General features: G+C 40.3%; 1 protein-coding gene and 2 long non-coding RNA genes across 3 annotated transcripts in view; 2 read left to right on the top strand and 1 right to left on the bottom strand.

Moving 5' to 3' along the window:
- The window catches only part of LOC142657846 (uncharacterized), a 484,403-nt gene that overhangs the window by 98,320 nt on the left and 370,735 nt on the right, over nucleotides 1-15,348 (bottom strand). The gene's annotated exons all lie outside the window — the stretch shown is intronic.
- LOC142657156 (uncharacterized) lies at nucleotides 1,760-6,915 on the top strand. Its single transcript, XR_012849825.1, has 3 exons — nucleotides 1,760-1,825; nucleotides 3,144-3,240; nucleotides 6,863-6,915. It is a non-coding gene; the product is annotated as an uncharacterized LOC142657156 (long non-coding RNA).
- The window catches only part of DNM3 (dynamin 3), a 194,078-nt gene continuing 186,472 nt past the window's right edge, over nucleotides 7,743-15,348 (top strand). Inside the window, exons 1-3 of the mRNA XM_075832025.1 lie at nucleotides 7,743-7,883; nucleotides 8,004-8,149; nucleotides 9,048-9,183. Of these exons, the coding sequence (XP_075688140.1) occupies nucleotides 7,743-7,883; nucleotides 8,004-8,149; nucleotides 9,048-9,183 (423 nt within the window). The remainder of the gene's footprint in view (nucleotides 7,884-8,003; nucleotides 8,150-9,047; nucleotides 9,184-15,348) is intronic.

Genomic DNA, 15,348 nt, shown 5'->3' with positions numbered 1-15,348 from the left:
CAGCTCCAATTGATTTCTATTCTCAAGTGTTTTCCAGTTTGAATTTGTCGCCATCATTTCTATTATTCATGATCCGGTTTTTACTTTCAAATAAAAGGATGAGTTAAAACATTACGTTGTTTCAATTGTCCATCCAGTCCTCAGAATGCAGCCAGCAGCTAGACAATGGGTGTTTTCAGTTTGGGTGCCATGGCTATGTCCGATATGTAGATATTTCTACTGTTCGTGCTCCACCTGGCTTTGAGAGTACTTAGGTATAAGTTTTCGTAGAAGTTTCTTGTCATTTTGAAGAGGTGTACAGCTCTGACCTACTAATCTGAAGCCAGCAACATACATTGAAAAACCGTTCCGCTCTATATGAAGACGACTAGGTACACGGACCAGGGTGTTATCAGATTCTTGAATGTAATATGTATGAATGGGCATAAGATCACTGAGATGTGTCCTCTAGATTCACTGTAATGTGGTATTGTACATTTTCACAGGCACTTAGGTTAGCATAGCATTGTTGAATTCACTAAATGGATTAGCATAGAAATCCTAAGCACTAGGCATTAAAAGCCTTTGGCACATGGCACCACATGCCAATATAGTGTATATGGCATTAGGGACTGACATTTGAAATTAGTCTGGTTTATATTATTGCCAAATTAAGCCAGGTTATTACTATACCACTAGCAGTCAGACCCTGGCAAAGATCATATACCCATCATAGTAGAACTAAAAACTTATAAAATATTAAGATTACTTGTGGTTTTTGTAGTTGCAAGTTGTCTACTTTTTGGTTTGGTCAAAAACAGGAGTAGATCCCAAGGAGAGAATTGTAAAGGGAAGTTTTAGGAACGCTTTATCCTAATCCTTTTTCATATACATTCCCAGTTTTTGCTTTGTTTGAACTGGACCTATAGGCTCGTGGACAAAGTACGGAGGTGTGTAGCCTCCATGTGCTGCCATACAGACTCCTTCAGTGCCCATTGTACAGAGAGATTCGCCACTAGGAGCAGTACGAAATCAGATAAAAAAAATCAGAGCTATAGCAGAGGACCCATGCACTTCCATGGGTACCCTATTGTGACTCCGTACAAAACGGATCTGTAATATGGCTGTGTGCACGAGTCCTGATATTTATTGCGACTCATCACTAGCTGGAATAGCTGAATGTGGCTCTTGAGCCACAAAGCATCGGGGGCCCCTGGACTAGAAAACACAATGTACTTGCCTAAATCCATGTATATCAAGTTGGATCAAATATTAAGAAATCCAGATGTCCAGAAACCAGTTTTCATGAGCAAACGTTGCATGTTTCTGAATCTAGAAAACAAGGAAAGTGGTTATCATGTGGACACAATCAAGTAGTCCATGCTACAGAATACATGCCTCAAGTTATGGCTCCGGCTACTACTCTGAAAACAAGGACATGGACCCTCTAGACATCAGTGTCCGTCTCAGCTACCGGACCCCCTCCTCCATGTGACTTTTATATCATGTCTCTATATGGAAAAAAAATCTGTTTTGAAAAATCCCCATTCGCTATAACAGATCTTACTTATAGTGTTAAGGGAACCTTTTGATAATCTTATTATAAATAATTTGTTGCTTCCACTTACATGATTGTGTTTTACATTTAGGCTGAATGATTAAGGGAATGTAATGTTTTCATTGAGGACACTGTAGTTTGATGTGAATGAAGCTGCTGCCGAATACTAGAACAAGAAGTGTTTTGTCTCCGGTTTCCTCTGCCTCGTCATGACTCCAGGGATGGCATTTACATTCAGACACTGTGCTTTTGACCTGCTCCTGGCAATTTCTCCAGTCATTTCCCTATGTAAGTATTTAATACTCTTTAATGTTTGTTTTTTTCCCCCCGTAAACTAGGAAGCATTTTTTATTACATCAATACTATTTCTAATAGAGAATTTTTTTGCATATGTTTAATGATGGGTAATGATCGTGACTCTTCTGATTATTTAAACCTAAAATAACTAATATGATATATAATATGTCTGTATGTATTTATTATTATTAAATGCTATATGTAGTGTTTTAGTATGAAGTTATGGTTGTAATGAATTACAGTAATGCTTTAGTAATACTGATTTATATTCACAAACTCAATTTTTCCCATATCAAAAGGGGTAAGGGAGGAACTCTGGTGATTTGTATATTATGATATTTATATTATGATCGATATATAATCGTATGATATATGTAATCTTTCCAGGATACTAATGCAGTTTATTGCCATCATGTGTGAGGATTTATGTAAATTTGGCATAGAGGAGTGTGATTGCCGGTGCCACCTGCCATGCACACCCTTTGAGATTGTGTTACCAATGATATGTACAAGGAGGTTTCTCTTAGACCATTGATGAGGTTAATAAGGGTAAAGATGGATCAAATACTTCTGCTTGTATCTGTCTTCCAACACTCTTCCCAATGATGAAGACTGCTCAAAGAATGAGGCTGGGTTTCATTAGCCATTTAATTGCAATAAAACTGAATCTAACACGTAGTGTTATTAATTAACAAAAGATTATAATAGTAATATTTATTTGATTTTCACAATAATTTCTTACAATTATCTGGAGTATTATGTGGGCAATCCTCTCTTCTTGGGCTTATACGTAAAACCCCATTGAAAAATATTTCTTGCTATGGAATGAAATTGTCTTATGCCACCAATATGATTATACATTTAGTCTACATAAAAATATGAGTAACTGTGTAAATACTTTACATTACTCAACTTGTATTAATCTTAAATTACAGGCTGTACTATAGTCCAGAGCAGTATTCCCAATTCTTCTGGTTTCTATTCGATACAAACTCATTGTCAGCCCCCCACCCCAATAGTTTAGCTGAGCCGCTATTGTACGGTGGGGTAGTTAATTTTACCCTACATGAGATTACTGTACAGCGCTTACAGAACCCATAATGCAAATCACCGGAGCAAGCACCGTGCAGACATTGATCAAGCAGGGAATGCAGGGAGATTCCAGCTTTGAAGATATCAGAATTGTGATTACAGCTGTGGACTATGATACGTGTTTTAGACAGCCTTGTGTTGTCCTTGCTCTATTGGATATTAACAGTGAAGTAACTGTTTTTGTATTCTGTGATTTTTGTTTTGTTTTGCTCCTAAGGTCTCAGAACAATCGGTTTAACCACAGTACTGGTCTTCACACAAGAGGCAACTGATGCCCAAAAAATTTTGAACAAATTGCTTCCAGTTTCACAAAGGTATCTGTGCTCTGTAATGTTCACATTATTGGCAGCTATGTCATTTTCCTTAATGTTAGATTGTAGATTCACACCTGGATAAAACTTCCTCATGGTTGTCATTGAAATAAGTGTGCATAATGCGGGCACCGTTTATAGAAGCCTGTATTATGCCTGTGGCGCAGGCAGCCTGTATCTGATGAGGGGCTGATAGGAAAGCAGTAGGAAATTTGCACGTAAGCATATTGTTATAGCACATGTGAAACTGCTGAAAATTTTAGCTGTATTCTGATGCCTTCAGAGCTGCGGTTGTTTTGTTATCCGATTGTATGAAGGAAGCTATTCCAAAAATAGGTGCACAGTACATGTCATCAGGGAATCTATATATATATATATATATATATATATATATATATATATATATGTGTGTGTGTACCTTACATGTAGACAGACCACACGACTTCTATGGGCCCATGCGGAAAGGGGGCCGGGACAGAATTCTAGCCATCACTAAGGGAGCTCTCTGAATAGAGACTTTTACAGCTCCTATAGAGTTCAATAGTAGCTATATAAATCCATATGCACTAAGCTCCACCTGGTGGTGACTGCAGGCAGCCACAGTTTTATCTTTTGCAGTATAAAGAAAAGAATGGGATTTGGAGCTTACGGGAGTGTGGGGAGGCTTTGCTTTTACCCTGGACCACATTAATCTACATTTGTCTGAGCTTTTAGTGAGGGTGGGGCCCATTCTAAAGTTTGCTATGGGGCCCGATTTCTGCATACGACCCTATGTATATTTAATGTGTGTGTGTGTGTATATGTATATATATATATATATATATATATATATATATATGTTCACTAAAGTGATCTGCTAAGTCTATTTGAATGTTTCGACAGAAAGAATCTTGTTTACAAGTGTTATCCTGTTAATGCAGTCCTATCTGTTGGCAGTATGTTGTAGAGAAGGAGGAGCTGAGCAGATTGATATATCGTTTTGTAGGAAAACATTCAGGATAACATGTAATGTATTCATTTAAATCCTTGATCACTGTGGGCTAAAGAGTCCAGTGGGCAGTATTAATCATTGATTGACAGCCTTCCCTGCATGAGTGTGAATACAGAAATAGCTGCCAATCACTAAGTAGGACCACCCACTGGACTCTTAGCCCAGGGTTAGCAGGGATTAAATCAATAAATTACAGGTATCCTTTACCTTTTCCTACAATACTTCATCTGTTGAGCTCCTCATGCTCTATAACAATTTGCCCACAGATCAGACTGTGTGTTCTATGTGACAGGATCCCTTTAAATGTGATCAGTGTGAGTCTCGCTGAATCCAAACTGATCCCTAGAATTACACCGTTCCTGTGAAAAAGTGCTTACTCTCCAATGAAATTATTTGGGAGATACAGACACCGCGAAGTCAGCTGTTTGACATATTATAAATGTATACCATAGGTAAACCTAAGCTATTTTAATAAGAATTAAACAAGAAGTACGGTCTGCTCAGGACTGGAATCCAGTGGTCCTTTTCTCCTCCCCATATTTGACCTCAGTATATTGCAACTTGCTGATGTTATATCCACTTTAACACCTTCCCGACATATTACGTATACTTACGTCATAGTCGGGTAGGGGGAAGTATGAAACGGGCTGAGCCCGCTCCATACAAGGCGGGTGTCGGCTGTATGATTCAGCCGATACTTTGCTGTAACGAGCGGGCCCGCACTCGAGTGCGATCCCGCTTATTTAACCCTTTAGATGCTGCAGTCAATAGCGACCACGGCATTTAAAGCATTAGAAAGAGGGGTTGACCCACTCTGACAGCTCATCGGCTCCATCGCGACACGATTGTGGGATGCCGATGGTTGTTATAGCAGCCTGGGGGCCTAATGAAGTTCCCCAGGTTTGCCATATGCTTATCAGAAAGACCATATACTGCAATACATTTGTATTGCAGTATATAGTGCTAGCGATCCAATGATCGCTGGTTCAAGTCCCGTGGGGGGGACTAAAAAACCAAACTTTTTTTAACTATTCAACCTTTATTTACTTTTTTTATATGTACAAAAAATATTAAAAGTTAAATTAAAAACCTTGCTTTTCCAATTTCCCCCTAAAACTTTGTATAAAAAATAATTATAAACATAATAGGTATCCCCGCGTCCGTAGAAGTCTGAACTATTAAAATATATCATTATTTAACATGCACAGTGAACGCCGAAAAAATAAAAATAAAACGCCAGAATGTCTGTTTTTTGGTCACCTTATTTCCCACAAATAATTGGACAAAAAGTGATCAGAAACTTGCATGTACCCCAAAATTGTACCATTAAGTAAATATGTCCTCACGCAGCTCAATCAATGTAAAATAAACAAAGTTATGGCTACATTGTATGTTAATTTTTTCCTTGTAAAAGTAGTTTAATATAAAAAAAACAACATACTTTTGGTATCGCCGTAATCGCATTGACCCACAGAACAAAGTTAACATGTTGTTTTAATTGCACGGTGAACAACATAAAAATGAAGCGAAGAAACAATGGAGGAATTTTTATTTTTTTTTTCATTTTCCACCCCACAATGAATTTGTTTTCCGTTTCCTAGTACATCAAATGGTACAATAAATCGTGCCATGAAAAACGACATCTCGTCCTGCTAAAATCAAGCCCAATAGTTCTACATTGATAGAAATATAAAAAAAAGTTATGGCTTGGTTTGGAATGTGGGCACAAAAAATTGTAATGAAAATATGAAAAATTGCTGTGGCGGGTAGGGGTTAAAATCATGTGTTTTCTACTGTCACCTTCTGTCTAAGAAAACTAAGGTCATGGCTATGTACACCTTTGCAACCAATATTTTTTTTTATTATCATTCCAATGCATATGAAATGAATATTGAAGCAACTTTGCAAATGGCCTTGATTAAAAACTTCCCATCAACAGCATATTCAACAACGTATAAAAACAAAATTGTGGAACATTTTATGCGCCACTCAGGAATACCATAAAGTCAGTATAAACTAAACCTGTTTGTCTTCTGCTTTGCGAGAGAATGTCTTGAAAATTAGGATTGTTGGCCAAAATCGAAACAGCTCCTATGCAGACATATGTGTCTCCACGGTAACAGACTACAAGCGAACCCTGTGTAGTCTGATCATGCATTTATATTATTTTACATTTGTCCCCGACTTAAGGGACAGATGGAAATTAGTGTGAGTGCAGAATTAGACTACACAAAGCGTTACCACGGAGAAGCATTGGTGCGTATAGGAACTGTTGACAATAATTTGTAAGAAATTTGCAAAATGGTTTCATTTTTAATTTCAGCTGCATTAAGACAATAAAACAACAAATTGGTTTTGAATGTTGACATATCCTAGCAGAATAATGAAGGCTTTTTTTTTTTGCCATAGAGCTGCACTTTAACAAGGAAAATATGAAGAAATTGACAAGCCCATCTTCATTAACTATTGATTTTTCTTAATGCAATTGTAATGTAATAAACAGCTCTTAGGCTGTCAGTATTTGAAGATATATTGGAGTCGTGAATCATAGCCAAAAATATATTGTTGGTGAAAAGATCTACAAGCTGCATTGTTAGCAGACAGGAAATCTTTCCTATTTCATCCATCTTACAGGCACATGGCGGATCATCCTGGGACATCACATCTTCAGGAAGTCATCACTCAGGTATTTTTAAGAGATATCGTTTTCAAAAGTTTGATACTGTAAATGTATGTGAAATGCAAATGTCATTTATCGCCGCATTCAGTAAAATTGTAATTGCCTGGCGCTTAAGTACAGAAATCCTGGCAGCCCGGCATCAGTTAAAATTCCCAAATTAGATTCCCATGCAAAATCTCCCAACAGCCCTGAGTTTCGCAGTAGAACGCAGCAGAGTGCTGAGGCAGAAAGTGACCAAACTGGCAAATTATGCCAACATTTTCCATGGCTTCTCTATTCCGCTACTTAGCTATGGAAGAGTTTTAAGGCTGGCATGCAGAATAATGCTGCTGTTGTAATGCAGAACATGCATATAAATGGGACCTGCAGGGCTGCAGCAGGGAATTTGATTTGCAAGATATATTTACGGCAATGTGTTTTTGCAACAGATCACAAGAAAATGCCACAGAATACAGATGGCACATGCAGCGCTGTATTATTGCTCTTACACCTTTGAAAATGTTTTTTTGTTTGTCTTTTTTAAAATAAAAACGTGTATCCGTGTGTTTGATGCAACTTTCTCATTACTTTTTATTAAAAATAATTTTTACTTTTTGAGATACAGCTGCTTTGTATCCTGTATTCAGAGCAGCTGTATTTAGCGCTGAAACCTGTATGCGTCAGGTCAGCGGGTCTTTTCCAACACAAATTACATTTAATTTATGTTTGTGTCTGTAAAATGGCAGCGCAGATTTCTAGTAACCAAGCAACTGATTTGTGCAAAGGGCAATGAACAACATCAGATACAACCACGTATTGTAACTAGATTGCTCTATAATCCCAATATTGGGGAAGATGGCACAAATAACGCTAAATTTTGACATGGAATGCCTGCTCAAAGTATTTGTTAAGCTGCCCCCAGTTTTTCCTCAGTATTGTAGCGTGGGTCATCTTAAAGATTACTGGATATTTAAAACATCTTACATTTTGATTAAAGTAGATTCCTGATTTATTTCCATAAGAAGACATAGGGAAATAATAAATAACAGTATTGTAGTACAAGGCCGGAATGAGAGTTAACTATATGCATTTATTCTTTAATCTTGTCCTGCAAAGGAGCAGTCCACCAACTATAATCAGGAAACCTTACCAGAATTCAGGGCTCAAGTGCAAAGCCTGACCATTTCCTTAGATCATGATGCTGAGATTGGAAAAAGTCTTATGGCAGAGGGGCCGGTAAGGAAGACCAAAGCGTTGTTGAAGTAAGTAGTTTAGTTTTTCGTTCTTTTTGTTGCTTGTGACTTCTATTATAATTTACATTTATCTTTTCACAAAGATGATTGGACTGGCCAACCTGTAGATCCTAGGTGGATGACTGATGGCGACAGCTGGCCTTACATTTAAGATTAGGATCAGGCCACAATGCGGCCGATAAATCATATGTCAGACAGTACGAACAATCCAACAGTCAACATGCCAGACTAAACTGGCAGATCAGGGACGTAGTTAAAAAAAAATTGAGAAAAAAAAACTGTCCATAACTAACTGATCATGCCAGACATGCGTGGTTTTAGCTAACAACTGACAAAAACACTCCAGCGCCACAGTTCACTTTCTGGGAGACATTGGTCAATCATGGCCCATTGTGAATATTTGCAGAAATTTTTAAAACGATGATCGATCAAAATCAGCCATTTCCGACGACTTTCATCTTAGGGGTATGACCAGCTTAAGGGTACTTTACACACTTCGATAATGCAGATAATTCAGCAGTTCACGCTATTTTTATTGGCTTCCTCACGATCGGTTTGGATAGAAAAAAAAAAAAATTCTACTGTGATGCACCCATTGGTTTCTATAAGCCAAATGTAATAGTTGTATATAACGTAGACTACAGCACTATATAATACTGCCAGAATAAGTTTACCCTATGGTATTTTTTTCACATTGGAAGACAGTGGTAGATGAATGCAGCTGTATGATTGCATACATTTGAATATAAGGTGTTTTTTTGGAAAAACACCAATGTAAACCTCAAATTGTGGTGTGGTACAAGGCCAGATATTTAATGAGAGTGAGAATAACTGCTATTTTTATATTTCTGTCTATAATTTTATGTATTATACCAATGACCTGTATTTTTTTTTGTATGTTTTCAAGGTTGGTACAGAATTTTGTGCTTGATTTTGAAAAAAGAATTGGGGGATCAGGACATCAAGTGGATACCCTGGAGCTGTCAAGTGGCGCAAAAATCAATCGGATGTTTCATGAGCGCTTCCCGTTTGAGCTACTGAAGGTATTGGCACTGTAAATAGTGGCGGGCTAAAAACTGTTTACATAATTGTCATTTTTGCTATTGTTAGATTACATTACATTTCTTTTTAAAAACATGTAAAATTCAAAATTAAGTCTACTTTTAAATGTGAAGTTATTGGACAGTGTTTAAATATTTTGGGTTTGTAATTTGAGAAATTCCTTTGATGTGTGATCCAATAATTCAGAAAATGTGATAAAATTGCAATAGAATGCAAAATTCAACCAAAAGCAGAAGACGGAGCTGAGAGAATTCATAACCAGTTCAGGACCGGGCTATTTTGCGCCTTCAGGACCAGACATCGTTTAGCCATTTTTAGCACGTGTTAGTTAAATGGCTATAACTTTTTTATTTGTTGGGCTAACGACGTGATTTTTGCGACGTTTTTTCCGTAGACAATGCAGGTTTCATTTTTTATCATTTTTATACACACCTTTTTTGCTATTTTAGAATTTTTATTCATAAAGTTTGAAAATAATAGTAAAAAAATAAGCAATTTTTTTTGGTAATAACCTAGTTTTACCCTAAAATAGACCTTTTATTTGTGATCGTCATTGTCTACCGTAAATTTTAATATATTACATGTCTATATTAGGGTAATTGGGTCAGCGCTAGCGTTACAACAATGATTGGCGGGGGGAAACGTTTTTTTTTGGGGTGGGTATTTTATGTGTATTTATTATTTAATTTTTTTTTGCACTTTACTTTATTATTTTTTTATTACTATGGTCTGTCCCTCAAAGGTCAAAAAAGACCTTTCGGGAACTTTATATATATTTTTTCTTTCTTTTACACCATGTTTTTCCACTGTACTGGAGCTGCACAGCAGCCCCAGTTACAGGGGAAATCAGCCCTCTCATAGTGATGATTGTCACTAATAGGGCTGTGCTGGGTCTTGTAAGACCCAGCAGCAGTCTGTCAGTAACGGCACCCGGCGATCATGTGACCAGTCACATGATCACCGGGAGGAATAGAGACAGCGCCGCTGCTGCTGTCTCTATTCCTATACACAGCGTTCATTGAGCGCTGTGTAAAAAGACATCGGAGAAGACAGAAGCAGCAAAAGCTGCTTCTATCTTCTCCTCAGGGTCCCCGGCAGTCACTGACAGCCGGAGACCCGACATTCAGCTGCCCGATCGCGCGGGCAGCAAGTTAAAATCCGAGCCGTAAAAAGTCTATGGCTCGGGTTTTAAGGACCCTGACCGCTGGCCGTAAAAATACAGCCAGCGGTCGGGAACCAGTTAACAACAAGCCATAGTAGAGGATTTTGTGCTAACATTTTATTTTGTTTCTATTTACTTTCCTATGACCATCTGATAATCTAGAATACTTAATTTATTCAGCATTCGTCAAGCTATTATTGCATGATTAGGTAAATTTGACTTCATAACAATTAGTAAACATGACACAAAGTAGCACAGTTGTAATCGGTTCTAATGCAACTAGGTTGACTTCTGCATGAAGAGCATTTATATTTATTCTTATTAAGCACCTCAAAATAATTTGGAATTGATCAACAATTTTAGAGGTAAGATATAGATATGATACTTATAAAGTTTAGTAACTTTGCTTTACTTATCACGTACTGATTTTGTCTTATATCTTATAGTCCATTCTCATAGTAGCATAGTAAGTAAGGTTGGAAAGACACAAGTCCATTAAGTTCAACCTAGTGTGTCCTTTAGGCCCTGTTCACACGGAGGATTTTGCAGGCAGAAAAAATCTGCCTCAAAATACCTTCAGGAATTTTGATGCAGATTTTGACCTGCCTGCACATTCTTACTGCGATTTTCACTTCATTCTTCGCCCGAGGCCATTGAGCGCCGCAGGCAGAAATTGCAGAGAAACCCGCTTTTTCTGCCTCCCGTTCAATGGGAGGTCAGAGGTTGAACCGTGGCAAGAAAGAACATGCCGCTTTGTTTCTTCCCGCGAGCGGCTAAAAGCCGCCGTGGAAAGAAAGATGCCTCCGCTACCATTGAAATCAATTGGAGGCAGTTTAGTCCGTTTTTTGGTTCTGATTCTGAAGCAGTGTCCGCGTCAAAAATCCCCTGTGAGGTATCTGGTAACTGAACAGTGATGTGGCACAGGAATAATTCTTAGTTATTTCCCAGACACTGGATAATGCACACAAAGATACTACAGGAATAATAGAGTAATAGAGTAATTTTACAGTACAGGGATATTACAGTTGCAAGAAAAAGTTAACCCTTGAATTTTATAACCTTTAGCAGCAATCACCTCCATCTCACCTGCACCTCTCCTCCATCCAGGCGGAGGAGCAATTGAGAGGAGTAATTGTGGACCCTGCGTCCCTGCAAATGTGTTTCAGTTCATCAATATTTCTGGGATGCCTTGCATGCACAGTCCTCTTCAGGTCACGTCCCAGCATCTTAATAGGGTTAAAGTCAGGACTCTGACTTGGCTATTCCAAAACACAAATAATTTTTTTTTAACCATGATTTAGTTGATTTACTTGTGAGACTGCAGCCTATTGTAAAATGTTTAATACACCTTAAAATTCATTGTTTTCTCAATGATCGCAAGGCATCCAGACCCTGAGGCAGCAAAGCAGCCCCAAACCATGATGCTCCCTCCACCATGCTTCACAGTTGGAATTGGGTTTTGGTGTTGGTGTACAGTGTTCTTTTTCCTTAAAACGTAGCGTTGTGCAACTGTGCTAACACTTTTGTTTCATCTGTCCATAGAACATTTTCCCAGAAGCATTGTGGAACAACCTGGTGGTCTTGGGCAAACTTGAGACTGGCCGCAATGTTTTTTTTGGACAGCAGTGCCTTCCTTCGTGGTGTATTTTCATAAACACCATTCTTGTTCAGTGTTTTTCTTATAGTGGACTCATGAATAGAGGTTTCTGCAGTTTTTAGAGTCTTCAGTAGGTCTTTTGCAGTTACCCATGAGTTCTTTCCTATCTCTTGCAGAATTGTCTGCTCTTGGAGTGATCTTAACAGGATTCCCCTTACTGGTTAGAGTAGCAACAGTCCTGTATTTTCTCGATTTGTAGATGATTGGTCTAAAGGTGGATTGATGTACACCCTGGTCTTTAGCAATACTTTGTAGCCTTTTCCACCTACATGCATCTCTATAACACGTCTTCTGAAGGTTTTTTTGCCTCGAGGCATGGTTCTCACTAACCAATCTTTTTTAAGAAGAACATATTTTTAAGTAAACTGGCGTTGTATGCCTTTATTGTGCAAAGCTGCTGTGAAACGCACACTACGAAATCTTATCTCCTTAATCTTATCTCCTTAATTCAAACACCTTTTGCCAATTTGCTCTTGGAGTGGTCATTAACACAGAAGTGGTTAAGGCCCCATTCACACGACAGGGATTCCCGTAAAAAGGTGCATGCACTGTTTTCAGCCGTTCTCCCGGCCGCACGGCTCCCATAGAAGTCTATAGGGCCGTGTAAAGCACGGCTGTCACTCGGATGTGATCCGAGTGACGGCCGAGCTTTCTGACGCTCGTTCGCTCTCTTCTCTTTCTCACAGTGCGAAGTGCATGTGAGGAGGAGGAGGAGGAGGGTATTTTTTTGCTCCCTGTAGGAGCAGAATCCCCAATCCCCAGCCACAGCGTTGCCGAAGCACTATATGGACACAGTGACGTCAGAGACTTCTGAAGCAGAATCCCCAGCGATGTGGCCGGTGTTTCCGCTCCAGGAGAAGTCCCTGATTTCACTGTCCATGTATCAGGGACTTCTCCTGGAATGCTCCCCTACAGTGGCGCTATCTAAAGAAAGGTAGGGGGTGCCATCCATCTATGGGGGGGTGCTATGCAAAAGGGTGCTGTGCATAACTGCCTACAGGGGGCTGTGTGGCATTACCTACAGGGGGATGTGTGGCTTTACCTACAGGGGGATGTGTGGCATTACCTACAGGGGGATGTGTGGCATTACCTACAGGGGGCTGTGTGGCATTACCTACAGGGGGCTGTGTGGCATTACCTACAGGGGGGCTGTGTGGCACTACCTACAGGGGGCTGTGTGACATTACCTACAATGGGCTATGTGGCATTACCTAAAGGGGGCTGTGTGGCATTACCTACAGGGTGCTGTGTGGCATTACCTACAGGGTGCTGTGTGGCATTACCTACAGGGGGCTGTGTGGCATTACCTACAGGGGGCTGTGTGGCACTATCTACAAGGGGGGCTGTGTGGCACTACATACAGGGGGCCTGTGGCAGTATCTACAGAGGGCAGTGTGTGGCATTATCTACAGAGGGAAGTGTGTGAAATTATCTACAGAGGGCAGTGTGTGGCATTATCTACAGAGGGAAGTGTGTGGCAAAAAATGTACAAATGAAATTCATCGTTTTTAAAACGGACAGGGAAAAAAACTGATGCAAAACGGGTCAAAATCGGCCGTTACAAACGGAAATACGGCCCGGAATGGAAACGGATGCAAAACGTCCGAGAAAAAATGACCAAAACGGCCGCTTTTATCGGCCTACACTCGGCCGACTGTCGTGTGAATAGAGCCTAAGGCCTTATTCACACGACAGGGTCCTGACCGAGTCCGAGTGTCGGCCGATAAAATCGGCCGTTTTTCCCGGCCGATTTGCATCCATTTTGCATCCGTTCCAGGCCGGGCATATCTGGACAGTGACATCAACTCCTGAAGGGGAATCCCCATGTGGCCGGTGATTCCACTTCAGGAAAAGCCCCTGTCGTCTGTGTCCATTTATGGACACTGAACGTTACTGGCTTCACCTGGTGTGGAATCCCCGGTCACAGAGTGTTCGGGGATTCCGCTTCACGAATTTCCCCTGATGTCACTGTCCAGATATGGACAGAGACATCAAGCGCTCTGTCCAGGAGCGGAATCCCCGAACATACGGGGATTCCGCTCCTTCAAGGAGCTAAAGTGGGGCTAGCGCATAGCAGAGCAGGGAGATACCTCCCAGCTCTGCTATAGTGGCGTCGCTACAGTAGTAGCAGGCGCAGCAGCAGCAGCTGCTAGCGGTGCCATCGGCCATGGGAGGTGTCGCCAGGCCAGGGCGCTTTTAAAACAAGCAAGGGAAGGGAGCCAGCGCAGTGCTCCCTTCAACCTGCTGTACACCTGGGCCCTGCCACACAGTACCCCTATATACAGCACTCCCACATTGTAGAAACTTACCTCCAGCGTACAGCCATTCGTTCGAATGGCATAAACTCCTCCTCCTCACATGCACTCTGCGCTGTGAGGAGAGCGCGAGCGACGGTAGACACGGCCGTCACTCGTGACACATTCCGGTGATGGCCGTGTATTACCCGGCCCCATAGACCTTCTATGGGGGCCGGGTGAACGGCCGAAAATAGGGCATGTCCCATTTTTTGACGGCCGAGTTTCCAGGCCCGTCAAAAATATCGGTCGTGTGAATAACCCCATTAGGGGTCTATTGTTCCTACTGCAGCCGGGTGACAGCCGTTTTATGAACGGCCGTCACCTGGCCGGGAAACCCTGTCGTGTGAATAAGGGCTTACTTACCTTTTCTTCCTGCAGTGTGGATGTTTACTCAATGTGCTCAATGAAAGACATCCACAGTACAATTGTTTGTGAGTTATTGCAGTACAACTGTTTTTGAGTTATTAGTTAAGCAAGAGTTTATTTGTCTTTATTTGTGACTTAGGTAACAATAAGACCACATTTTATTAGTAATCAATGCAGAAATCCAGGTAATTCCAAAGGGTTCACTTACTTTTTCTTGCAACTGTACAAACAGTGATGTCACAATACAGAGAAAATAAACAGTGATACCTCTGCACAGGAAAAATAAAAATAGTGATGTCACAGCACATGAGTAATGACCCAAGTGAAGTAACAGACATAACGGTAGTCATAAGGTGATGTCACAAAACAGGAATAACAAGCAAAGTGATGTCAAAGTTCATGGATAATTAACACTGAAATCATAGGAAAGGGTTATTGCACAATGGGCATAATATGTACAATAGAGAACAGGGAAAATAACCAGTGATGTCACTGCTAATGGGTAAAGGCCACAGTGATGTCCCCCTGCAATGTCACAATACAAGGGTAATAAACATAATGTTAAAGCTAAAAGATAATGCACACAGTGATGTCATACTACAGGGATAATAAACACTGGTATTCTTTTATGTGGCAGAGTAGCCCACTCAGGCACTAGGGCCCA

Source organism: Rhinoderma darwinii, chromosome 7, assembly GCF_050947455.1.
Source record: "Rhinoderma darwinii isolate aRhiDar2 chromosome 7, aRhiDar2.hap1, whole genome shotgun sequence".
Taxonomy (NCBI): Eukaryota; Metazoa; Chordata; class Amphibia; order Anura; family Rhinodermatidae; genus Rhinoderma; species Rhinoderma darwinii.
This window is presented reverse-complemented; position numbering and strand designations above follow the sequence as displayed.